Source organism: Oncorhynchus kisutch, linkage group LG12 (genome assembly GCF_002021735.2).
Source record: "Oncorhynchus kisutch isolate 150728-3 linkage group LG12, Okis_V2, whole genome shotgun sequence".
NCBI classification, from domain to species: Eukaryota; Metazoa; Chordata; class Actinopteri; order Salmoniformes; family Salmonidae; genus Oncorhynchus; species Oncorhynchus kisutch.
The window spans coordinates 48100070-48113482 of NC_034185.2; the positions used below are offsets into that span (position 1 = coordinate 48100070).

At 43.8% G+C, this 13413-nt stretch overlaps 1 protein-coding gene across 4 annotated transcripts in view; it reads left to right on the forward strand.

Moving 5' to 3' along the window:
- The window catches only part of LOC109901089 (double C2-like domain-containing protein beta), a 48950-nt gene that overhangs the window by 2774 nt on the left and 32763 nt on the right, over nucleotides 1-13413 (forward strand). For all 4 annotated transcript variants that reach the window (XM_031837690.1, XM_031837689.1, XM_031837688.1 and 1 more), the window contains exons 3-5: nucleotides 2476-2555; nucleotides 3575-3649; nucleotides 10830-10939. In XM_031837690.1, the coding sequence (XP_031693550.1) occupies nucleotides 2476-2555; nucleotides 3575-3649; nucleotides 10830-10939 (265 nt within the window). The remainder of the gene's footprint in view (nucleotides 1-2475; nucleotides 2556-3574; nucleotides 3650-10829; nucleotides 10940-13413) is intronic.

A 13413-nucleotide genomic window follows, 5' to 3' on the forward strand; every position in this document is an offset into this window, starting at 1 on the left:
GTGTGTGAATCTATTTTGAGGGCCAACGCAATAAGATCCTCAATTCATCTCAATGTTTACAATAATTAAGAACATTGCTTGGTAACACATCATTAGCCAGGGTTTTAAAGAAAGATACGTGGGCCAAATGTTCCTTCTCACATCTCCAACGACATCCAATTAATATCGCATAAATCCGTGTTTTGATCCAAGTGCATTTCAAGGGAATGAGCGATACACAAGCATAAATGAACAGTGTTTTATGGGTATATGAGGACACAGAACAGAAAGGATTGGAAATGGAGAACTCTCATTTGAGAATATTTGACGATTTGTACAAATAATCTACACAATGCTTCTCACAACACATACACAACACATAGACAACACATACACAACCATTTCACACTACCTTCTGGATGTATTCTGGCCACAACTGTTGTGGAAATGTTTTTTTTTCTGTGCGTACACTCATCAAACATATACAGTGCCTTCAGAAAGTATTCATACCACTTGATTTTTCCCAAATGTTGTTGTGTAACAGCAAAAGGGATTCAAAATGGATGAACTCAATTATTTTTCTCACACATTACCACATAATGACAAAGTGAAAAACATTTTTTGCAAATTTATTGAAAATTAAATACAGAATTATCTAATTTACATAATTTTTCACAGCCCTGAGTCAATACATTGTAGAAGCATCTTTGGCAGCTATTACAGCTGTGCCTTTCTGGGTAAGTCTGTAAGAACTTTGCACACCTGGATTGTACAATATCTGCACATTATTCTTTAGATTCTTCAAGCTCTGTCAAGTTGGTTGTTGAAAATGGCTAGACAGCCATTTTCAAGTCTTGCCATAGATTTTCAAGACTATTTAAGTCAAAACTGTCACTAGGCCACTCGGGAACATTCAATGTCGTTTTGGTAAGCAACTCCATTGTATATTTGGCCTTGTGTTTTAGGTTATTGTCCTGCTGAAAGGTCAATTCATCTCCCAGTGTCTGTTGGAAAACAGAATGATCAAGGTTTTCCTCTATTTTGCCTGTGCTTGGCTCCATTCCGTTTCTTTTCAAATTCGGGGGAAAAAAACGATTCCTTATCAATTACAACAATACCCATAACATGATTCAGCTACCACTATGCAAATACAGAGAGTGGTACTCTATCGTTGTAGTGACTGGGTGCATTGATTCACCATTCAAAGTGTAATTAATAACTTATTATGTGACTTGTTAAGCACATTTTTACTCCTGAACTTATTTAGGCTTGCCATAATTAAGGGGTTGAATACTTCTTGCCTCAAGACATTTCAGCGTTTCATTTTTAATTCGTTTGTAAAAATGACCAAAAACATAATTCCACTTTGATATTATAGGGTATTGTGTGTAGGCCAGTTGACACAAATCTCAATGTAATACATTTAAAAATGAAGGCTGTAAGACAAGAAAATTTGGGAAAGGTCAAGGGGAGTGAATACTTTCCTGAAGGAACTGTATGTTCTACTACACTCGTTTTGACAATTGCGTACATCCAGTCGGTCAAATTTTGTAAGGCCGTAGTCAGCGTGGCTTGTGTTTTATGTGCTTGTCTTTCTGAATGTCATTATGGGTTTAACTGTGGGTGTTGAAATGAGGCTAGTTAATGAACTTTCAGTCGTGAAGTCATATACTAATGCGTTTGTCTCTGTCTGTGTGTGTGTGTGTTCTCTTTGAGTGTGTTTCTGTGCGCGTGTACGAGTATGAGCATCACAGTCCATGTGTGCACAGCTGTCAAATTTTGTATGTTCGTGCAGGTCTACGCACACAAACACGATGGCGTCCTTGCGGTGATTTATGTAAATAAATGTGTATCCTAGTTAATCACCGAAAACAAACAAGTGCCTCAATATTCTCGCGGTTCAATCCCGACTCTCGAAGTCGCCGTTTGTTTATGTCAAAACCGGTTTCTGGGTACATTTCTCAGTGTCGCCTGGCACTGCGTGTGTTTAAGGAGAGTAATTGTGAGTTTGAGCGTCTTCGCCATCATCATTGTCTCGTGTTTCGGAGTCGCTCCAAATTTCGCCGACAGAGGGGAACACACACACACGCACACATGCACAACACATACACACGGGGTGTGTGATTTATTTAGCTGTGTCAGAGTAATGTGATTCAGCCCTCAAGCTTATTTTCTTTCCACTCATGGCGAGTAATAAAAACAAGGCATGTTTTTTAAGAGAGTGTCAGGAAAATAAGCTCCAGCGTGTCTCGTTTCCAGAGTTGTGCAGGAGGCTGGAGTTACTGGTGTTTGTGTTTGGGGGGGGGGGTGGAAGGTATGCCTGTGTGCCTTTGTGTTTATGCTGATGTGCATTCATCGGTGTGGCCATCTGTGCATGAATATGTGTTTATGCGCATTAAATTCATTTATACGCACTTTTGTTCAGGCTGTCTTCACAGCCAGGTCCAAACCAACGGCCAATAATGGACCTTCTGAATGAATTGTTCTGTTTTACAGCTTATTTGGGCACCCTGGAGTTCACCCTGCTCTTTGATCACGAGAACAACTGTCTACACTGTACAATCCACAAGGCCAAGGTAAGAAACTCAACCCTATACACCCTATACAGACTATTCTAAACAAGGCTCCACTTACAACCCAAAGCATAAGCTAAGCCATGTCCCCTCTACACAAAGCGTCCAGAATCAAAGTGCAGTCGGCTTAAGCGCTATCCAATCCACTGCAAGCCTTAGGTTAGCGTTGCAGCGTTGAAAGCCACTCCAGATATATTTTCCGCGGAGACAGGCTTAGCTCTAACCCAGAACATCGAGCCAAGTCATGAAGACAATGGCGCTTGCCTAGAAAACCCGGGAACTCTACTCCGTGAGAGAGAACCGAGGTTTATCTCTTGACAATGAGGCAGAGTTAAGTATTGATGCGATCCGGGCTAGAGAGATCGATTTGGCATTCAGTCCACACCAGGCAAACATATTATTTACACCCCTTATGGGTATTATGGTAGATGTGAAGCTGAGATGCACCCATTCAATAATATACACAGACTAAACACGTGTCCCGAATGTTACCCCATTCCCTATTGACCAGCGCCATATGGGTCCTCGTCAAAAGTAGTGCACTCCATAGCGAATATGGTGCTATTTGGGATCCAGCTGTAATCCTGTGCCTTCCTACATTTCGGGGAGTTGCTGTCTTTTGTCCTTTTTTGGGAGGCGATTGACTGTGTTCATACCCAGATAAGCACCTCAACCCAATGGAAATCATTGGTAGTGCTGGAACACCTTACACATAAACAGACAAGCCTGAGAAATGATGAACTTAGAATGGAAACGATTTGAGTAGAATGGCATGCGACACAATAGACAAAACAAGAGTAGAGTTGAACAGCAAAGGACATAATGTTCTTTATCATGCCCTGACCTTGTCTGGCTTACAGCCTGTATTGTACGACTGTATGTCGTGTGTATGATAGCTAAACCTTGACCAAGTGTGCTCTGTGTGTGCATGTGCCTGTGTGCGTGTGTGTGTTTGTGTGTGTCTCACTGTGTATGTGTGTGTGTGCATGCGTCTGTAACCATGCCTGTGTGTGTCTCCACAGGGACTAAAGGCCATGGACTCCAACGGACTGGCCGATCCATACGTCAAGCTCCACCTCCTGCCGGGAGCAAGCAAGGTCACTACAACCTTCCTATCCCTCATCAGCTTCCATATTAGTGGAGCCCAGTGTGTTAGTCGTGTGCGTGTTTCTTTCCACTGAAACAGCCTCACAGTGAAGTGCTAAATGGCCTTACCTAAACCACCATAACATATCGAACAGACGGGAGAGTGCTTCCTGACGCTGGCGATAGCACGGCAGTTAAGAGTCATAGAAATTATTGCCATACTTTCACGGACATAGTCAATTTGAAAATAAATCAATTTTTGAAATGAATCCAGTTGCATATATTATGGATAATGTGTTGAATTTTGAGTGCTTCTCTGCTGTTTAGTGGACAGACAATACCACCTGTGAGTTTGGCCAAAGCACTGTGTAATGCTCAAAGAGGGAATGGGTGTGGAGTCAGGCGCAGAGAGCAGAGGATACGGAAAAAAACACGCTTTAATGTCCAACCGAAAACGTACAATAGGTGACCCCGAACACAGGAGTAATACACTCCACCTAAGTACACACTGGTATCTAACCAGCGGAAAACCCACAATAATAAAGAACAGCTCTTACATAACAGAAAGAAGCCCGCACACACACCAGCGGGCTAATCGAACTGAAATAACACCAACCCAAAAACCCCCAACAAGAAACAGGTGAAAACAATTAGACAAAACCAAAACAAAAAGGGAAAAGGGATCGGTGGCAGCTAGTAGACCGGTGATGACGACCGCCGAGCGCCACCCGAACGGGAAGGGGAGCCACCTTCGGTGATATTCGTGACACACTGGGCTTAATCAGGGTTTTCCATAAGCGCCGGCTGTCGGCTAAACAACAGACTCATTGTCAACTGACTACTTTCTCCAACTAACTAGGCTTCTTTTCATTTAAACGTTTCAACTCGCTAGTCTTCTCCTGCTTAGAATGCATCTTCTAGTGATCTATTGATGGGACATGAGCCTGACAGTCACAAAGTGAGTGGTTACAGGGAAACACCGCTGGTTGGCTGCAGTCAATGTTTGGGAGAAGACGAAACCAAGATGCAGGTAAAATCGCTAAATTCCAAACAGCAATTAAAGTAACCTTTATTAAAGAACAGCTTTTGTTTGAGCACCACAAAACGATCTCCCGCTGTCTTATTTTATTGTGAGATTCACCTCTGACTCCCCTGAGTTGCCACGGTCACTGTGGGGACAACCTCATCAATGCACGTATTAATGAAGCCGGTGACTGATGTGGTAAACTCCATCAGATAAATACAGGGGCGTATTCCTTTGTTTATTTATATAAAAAAATAAATAATATAAAATTCAGTCTGTGCTAGCAAAACAGTCCTGTAGCTCATCGGACCAATTATGTATTGAGCACTGCCTTGCGGTCTTGACGATGCATAGAAAAACCAGCTAGATGTATATTATCCATGTCTTTGTTCAGCCATGACTCCGAGAAACATAGGATATTACAGTTCTTCCGGTCCCATTGATAGGATAGATCAGAGCTTGTCCAGTTTGTTCTCCAGTGATTGTATGTTCACCAGTAGAACTCGGGGTAGGGGTAGATTATTTATCTCATTACCACACTTAGCTCTATGTATGAGCAAGTGCCTATTCGGTCAGCACTTTCAAAATGGACTGTAAGAGATATTCTGATAGATTTGAGTTCCGATCAATTCTGCAAGATGTTGAGGCCTTAACTATACCATTCTTTGTCGAGAGAGAGAGAGAGAGCGCTGTTAGCATACCGTTTGAAGTATTTTATTATGTGGTCTTAAAAGTAAGGAAAATACTATCAAAAAGGCTCCACTTTTATAGATATATGTCCTGGAATTACATAAACTTTTTGTTGAACAAAAGTATTTGAAGAGGCTGTCATTGGCAAGTATGGCTACAGACCATGCTGCAGTACTCCTTCCTCGTGGAGAAAACCACACGAGTGAATTTCAATAGGCTACACAAAGTACGCAAAACAATGAAATGCGCCATTCTAACATTGTCTAAAAGGATGAATAAGATACTAACGCGATATCCCCTATACATGTATAAGCAGTCAAACAATGGAGATGTACAAATTTAAGGAATAAGGAAGGAAATGATGAGCGCCTGAGAGGCAAGCTGTCATTTTGATTAAGACATGAGCGAGCTGAGACGGATGATCTAAATCAAATCAAATTGTATTAGTCACATGCCACGAATACGACAGGTGTAGACCTTACAGTGAAATGATTACTTACAAGCCCCTAACCAACAATGCAGTTTAAAAAATACGAATAAGAATAAGAAAGGAACAAGTAATTAAAGAGCAGCAGTAAAATAATAGCGAGACTATATACAGGGGGTACCGGTACAGGGTCAATGTGCGGGGGCACCGGTTAGTCGAGGTAATTGAGGTAATATGTACATGTAGGTTGAGTTATTAGAGTGACTATGCATAGATAATAGCAGAGAGTAGCAGCGGTGTAAAAGAGGGGGTGAGGGGGGGTGCAATGCAAATAGTCTGGGTAGCCATTTGATTAGATGTTCAGGAGTCTTATGTCTTGGGGGTAGAAGCTGTTTAGAAGCCTCTTGGACCTAGACTTGGCACTCCGGTAGCAGAGAGAACAGTCTGTGACTAGGGTGGCTGGAGTCTTTGACAATTTGCAGGACCTTCCTCTGACACCGCCTGGTATTGAGGTCCTGGATGGCAGGAAACGATGTACTGGGCCGTATGCACTACCCTCTGTAGTGCCTTGCGGTCAGGGGCCGAGTAGTTGCCATACCAGGAAGTGATGCAACCAGTCATGCTCTCGATGGTGCAGCTGTAGAACCTTTTAGGGATCTGAGGACCCATGCCAAATATTTTCAGTCTCCTAAGGGGGAATAGGTTTTGTCGTGCCCTCTTCACAAGTATCTTGGTGTGCTTGTATCATGTTATTTTGGTGATGTGGACACCAAGGAACTTGAAGCTCTCAACCTGCTCCACTACAACCCCATCGATGAGAATGGGGGCGTGCTCAGTCCTCCTTTTCCTGTAGTCCACAATCATCTCCTATGTCTTGATCACGTTGAGGGAGAGGTTGTTGTCCTGGCACCACACAGCCAGGTCTCTGACCTCCTTCCTTTAGGCTGTCTCGTCATTCTCTGTGATCATGCCTACCACTGTTGTGTCATCAGCAAACTTATTGATGGTGTTGGAGTCGTGCCTGGCTGTGCAGTCATGAGTGAACAGGGAATACAGGAGGGGACTGAGCACGCACCCCTGAGGGGATCACTGTGGCGGATGTGTTGTTACCTACCCTTACCACCTGGTTGAAGGCCCGTCACGAAGTCCAGGATCCAGTTGCAGAGGGAGGTGTTTAGTTCCAGGGTCCTTTGCTTATTGATGAGCTTTGAGGGCACTATAGTGTTGAATGCTGAGCTGTAGTCAATGAATAGCATTCTCACAAGCCATAATTTCGATTAAGACATGAGAGAGCTGAGACGGATGATATGCCTATTCGTTCTGCACTTTTGAAATACACAGCAACAGAATTCAAAACATGGGCCTTTCTTACTGTATTCTCCCTGTACACCAAGTCAGAACCGTAGGATAATTAACGGGGGAACATAAGCTCTTACAATATTTGATGATGACATTTCTCTAAAACAGGCTATAGGCTATTTGTGCACCACCAAGTCAGAACAGCAGGCTAAGTTCTGAGGGCTAGAGGGACCACATTTTTAGGGTGAGACACATGGGCTACTAACAGCTTACTACACAACATACACTTACTTTCTTAGCTACCGTATACATAAAGTATGCCCCTGGCATGCTACAGCACTTATACAGCAGCATTTTTAAAACCATTTTCCTGCAATTCTATATTGTTGATTCTCAACAGGGACTTTACTTGACAGAACACAACCTTTTTTCTTAGGTTTTTGCCACAACAAAGTAAATTGAAAGAGTAGACTAGATGTAGTTTTTGCCACAATAAATGACATTGAAAGAATAGACTAAACTAGTTTTTTGGACTAAATTACTACTCTACCGACTTCATTCAAAATTCACATAGAAATTAGTTAGATCTGTCATTCTCATTGAACACAAGTCTAAGAGGCAGTAAATATGTTCTATGTGCGCTATTTCTATGCTTCCCATTCTTAAGTTTTGTTTCTGCATCATTTTACAACAGACTGAATTCATACATTTCCAGTAATTTCAATTGTAAATGAATGTCTTTCTATTCAATACCACAGTTTATTTTACAAATTTCTTAAACTATTCAATAATTTAGCTGTGTATTTCCGAAGAAATCGTGGCAAAATCTTGCTTGTTCTGAATTTTTTTTCTTCTCCCCAACCTGGTAACTCTCTGTCTGGCTACTTTTTCTAGTTGTCTGGCAAGTCCATGTACTTGGAAAAATTGGGCTTTGGCTTTATAGCTAAATGTAACTAGCTAGCTAATGTAGCACGTTGACAAGCTACATCGACTATTGAAAAGGAGTTGTTTTGGCACTTTGGTGGATAATGTGGTAGTTCTCTATGCTCCACGGCAATGTTTTGTTCCCACTTTACTGGCTTTGTTTAGATTTCGGAGTTGTTCTTGTGAACGGTCGGGAGGATTTGGCAGCCGACACAAAATCTTATCAGGTGGTTGTTTGTTGGTGGCGGCCATCTTGGGTTTGGGTCAACATCGAAGTAAGTTGTGATAGCCGCATAGAGATAGAGACCGGTATTATAAACACAATGTCTGTGGTCAAACTCCCCTAAAAATACAGTAAACAAAGCTACTAGGTCTGCTTCTGTTTATACCCTCCCCCCTCCTTTTATTCCACACCCTGTTTCTCCACCCCGCCCTCTGTCCCCATCTCTGTCACTATCTCTCTCTCTGTGACCCTCTATGACCTTGGAATAGCAACACAGTGCCGAGGAGGAGGGCGGGAGGTAAAGGGGGAGAGAAGGAGGGAGGGAGGAGGGGGGAGATGGGTGAAGGGAGGACAGCAGCGGGTGGTTGTCATGGAAACAGCGCCGATTGTTACGCTACTCACGTCAACAGGCGAGGGCAGGCGGGGGGGACGTACGTCAGCACATACGTAAGTACCCACAAACCCCCATTTGGTAAATATCGACCACACGAGTCTACAGCGCCGAGGAGTGGGGAGCACGTGAGTGTGAAACAGAGGATGACAGGGGGGGCTGGCAGACGGCAGGGAGGGACTCACACCCGTACACACCATCTTGCACACACAGGGACACGAGCACACACACACACTCTCCCCTCTCCACCTTTCTATTTTTTTCTAACTCACACACACACTCACACACAGAGATACTCCCACATAGACTCCCACACACTCCTTCACACACCAGCGTCCACACATACAGGGGCACAAGATGATTACTCATACTAAAGGAACGCTGGGCTCACATGGACAGACACACCTGACTAAACACACCTCCACAGAAACACACACTTGCTCTCTCGCTCATGCACAAAAACACAACACACGCCTTTACACATTCTCTCCTCCTCACACACACTCACACATTACACAGAGAGAGAGGAAGAGAGAGAGAGAGGGATAGAGGACAGGGAGAAAGAAAGAGAGAGGTGAAAAGAGAGAGAAAGAGAGAGCGACGTGAGAGAGGTTCTTGGTGTCTCCTCGGCTCGACGTTCTCATCTGCTCCCTGTCCTAATTGTGGCGCATGGAGAATGAGCTTTCTGAGTCACAGTCTTAGCCAGTTGTGTGCGTGAGCTCGGGGGAACAGGAGAGAGAGGAAGAGAGGGAGAGAGGAAGAGAGTGAGAGGGTCCATATAGATGGATGGCGGGGGGGGGGAGTGAGGGAGAGGCGGAGGGCTAAAGATGAAATATTTAGGGAAACATGTAACATCATTGATGATGGGGGGAAGGGAACAGGTGAGAGAAAGAGATAGATGGAGATGAAGAGGGAGGGGAGCCAGGCAGGTGATTTTTGCTGACACCATATGCTGTTTTGGACGAGGATGTACCTGGTGGTATAGGTGAAAAAGATAAGAAAGAGGAGGAAAAAGAGTGAGGAATGGAGGAAGAGAGGGGGGAGGGGATTTGAGGAAGAAAGAGAGAGAGAAAGAGAGAGATGTTTAGAGAAAGAGAGAGAGAGAGACAGAGATGTTTAGAGAAAGAGAGAGACAGAGATGTTTAGAGAAAGAGAAAGAGAGAGAGACAGAGATGTTTAGAGAAAGAGAGAGAGACTGAAGGATGGAGAGAGAGAGGTAATTAGCTCTGGAGCACCAGAATGCCCCGGGGAGTGGGGATTTAGGCTCGTGCTTGAGTACCTCGAGAGTATACAGTTCTCCACTCTCTTGGCGTGTTTGTTCGTATGTGTGTGTGTGTGTGTGTGTGTGTGTGTGTGTGTGTGTGTGTGTGTGTGTGTGTGTGTGTGTGTGTGTGTGTGTGTGTGTGTGTGTGCGTGCATGTGTGTCCGTGTATGTGTGTTTTTATGTATGTATGTGTGTGTGTGTGTGCACTGGGGGGATTCAAGGCTGAGTAAGTGAGGAAGCGTGCCTGGTCTCGGCATCAAAACGGAAAAAAAACAGCCGTTGTGTAACCGAGAAAATAAATGAAATATGTAAAACAGCAGCACATCCTGGAGGCAGCTTATAATGGAAAATAGTCTAGAGCTAGCTAATGTGAAAACCTTGCCTTCTCAATCATTCATGAAGGGGAAGTTAGCGTAGCATTATCGGACGGTAACGCTAGGCCTTTCTTCATTGAGGGGCTTTGATTTTTCATGCTAATTGTGTTAGAGCGGATTAATTTACAGGTGTGGTGTGTTGTGTTAGCATTAGCTTAGTGCTTGTTTGCGGGTCTGGCTGGTAGTGGTGCTAGCAACAGGCCAGACAGACAGCTGAAGTGGGGAAGCCTCCTGTCCTCCTCTATAAAGTAGGTGAACAGATGTCTACCATTTCCTGAGGGAAAGAGATAAATGAAGTTTCTCTCTCTCTCTCTCTCTCTCTCTAATGATTTCCCTCTTATCTCTCTGTCTATCATCTCAACTCCCTCGTACTCCTCCCCAATTGCCTCACCTCTCTCTCTCTCATCTCTTCCCACCTGTCACTTTCTCGATCGCCCATTTCTTTCCCCTATGCTCCCAGACGCACTGTTTTCTATACTCTCTCTCTCCTCTCTCCCTCTTATCCCAATCCTTTCTCTCCTCCTCGTCTCCCTTTCCATCTCTCAACCCTCTCTCCTCACGTTCGTCCCCTGCAGGCGAACAAGCTCCGCACCAAAACACTGAAGAACACTCTGAACCCGGTGTGGAGCGAGACGCTGATGTACCACGGCATCACTGCTATCGACATGACCACCAAAACCCTCAGGTACTGAACTACAGAGAACTACAACTCCTATGTGTGTATTATACTGGCATACAGTGGGGCAAAAAAGTATTTAGTCAGCCACCAATTGTGCAAGTTCTCCCACTTAAAAAGATGAGAGAGGCCTGTAATTTTCATCATAGGTACACTTCAACTATGACAGACAAAATGAAAAAAAAAATCCAGAGAATCACATTGTAGGATTCTTTATTAATTTATGTGCAAATTATGGTGGAAAATAAGTATTTGGTCAATAACAAAATTTTCTCTCAATACTTTGTTATATACCCTTTGTTGGCAATGACAGAGGTCAAACGTTTTCTGTAAGTCTTCACAAGGTTTTCACACACTGTTGGGATCCTTGTCATGCTGAAAGACCCAGCCACGTTTCATCTTCAATGCCCTTGCTGATGGAAGGAGGTTTTCACTCAAAATCTCACAATACATGGCCCCATTCATTCTTTCCTTTACACAGATCAGTCGTCCTGGTCCCTTTGCAGAAAAACAGCCCCAAAGCATGATGTTTCCACCCCCATGCTTCATAGTAGGTATGGTGTTATTTGGATGCAACTCAGCATTCTTTGTCCTCCAAACACGACGAGTTGAGTTTTTACCAAAAAGTTATATTTTGATTTCATCTGACCATATGACATTCTCCCAATCTTCTTCTGGATCATCCAAATGTTCTCTAGCAAACTTCAGACGGGCCTGGACATGTACTGGCTTAAGCAGGGGGACACGTCTGGCACTGCAGGATTTGAGTCCCTGGCGGCGTAGTGTGTTACTGATGGTAGGCTTTGTTACTTTGGTTCAACTATGACAGGCGACATGAGAGGATTTTTTGTAGGATTTTTAATGAATTTATTTGCAAATTATGGTGGAAAATAAGTATTTGGTCAATACTTTGTTATGTACCCTTTGTTGGCAATGACAGAGGTCAAACGTTTTCTGTAAGTCTTCACAAGGTTTTCACACACTGTTGCTGGTATTTTGGCCCATTCCTCCATGCAAATCTCCTCTAGAGCAGTGATGTTTTGGGGCTGTTGCTGGGCAACACGGACTTTCTACTCCCTCCAAAGATTTTCTATGGGGTTGAGATCTGGAGACTGGCTAGGCCACTCCAGGACCTTGAAAGGCTTCTTACGAAGCCACTCCTTCGTTGCCCGGGCGTTGTGTTTGGGATCATTGTCATGCTGAAAGAACAAGCCACGTTTCATCTTCAATGCCCTTGCTGATGGAAGGAGGTTTTCACTCAAAATCTCACGATACATGGCCCCATTCATTCTTTCCTTTACACAGATCAGTCGTCCTGGTCCCTTTGCAGAAAAACAGCCCCAAAGCATGATGTTTCTACCCCAATGCTTCACAGTAGGTATGGTGTTCTTTGGATGCAACTCAGCATTCTTTGTCCTCCAAACACGACGAGTTGAGTTTTTACCAAAAAGTTATATTTTGGTTTCATCTGACCATATGACATTCTCCCAATCTTCTTCTGGATCATCCAAATGCATGGGGACATGTCTGGCACTGCAGGATTTGAGTCCCTGGCAGCGTAGTGTGTTACTGATAGTAGGCTTTGTTACTTTGGTCCCAGCTCTCTGCAGGTCATTCACTAGGTCCCCCCGTGTGGTTCTGGGATTTTTGCTCACCGTTCTTGTGATCATTTTGACCCCACGGGGTGAGATCTTGCGTGGAGCCCCAGATCGAGGGATATTATCAGTGGTCTTGTATGTCTTCCATTTCCTAATAATTGCTCCCACAGTTGATTTCTTCAAACAAAGCTGCTTACCTATTGCAGATTCAGTCTTCCCAGCCTGGTGCAGGTCTACAATTTTGTTTCTGGTGTCCTTTGACAGCTCTTTGGTCTTGGCCATAGTGGAGTTTGGAGTGTGACTGTTTGAGGTTGTGGACAGGTGTGTTTTATACTGATAACAAGTTCAAACAGGTGCCATTAATACAGGTAACGAGTGGAGGACAGAGGAGCCTCTTAAAGAAGTTGTTACAGGTCTGTGAGAGCCAGAAATCTTGCTTGTTTGTAGGTGACCAAATACTTATTTTCCACCATAATTTGCAAATAAATTCATAAAAAATCCTACAATGTGATTTTCTGCAATTTTTTTCTAATTTTGTTTGTCATAGTTGAAGTGTACCTATGATGAAAATTACAGGCCTCTCTCATTTTTTTAAGTGGGAGAACTTGCACAATTGGTGGCTGACTAAATACTTTTTTGCCCGACTGTATATTATAAAACAACTTGCCTACAGGTCCCAGAGGGCCACCTGGCCAATTAATTGTCCCGCGGACGAACCAAAAAAACTGCCATGCACACTGGCCAACTGTTCCATTAGCTGTCCCCGCGGTAACCCACTCAGGTGTTGGCTCTCGTTCGTTCTCTCGAGTCTCAGCCCCATCATTCATCGAGTGCTCTTGATACAAAGCGCTGAAGTGATTGAGGTCGAGCGTGGCAACTTTATGC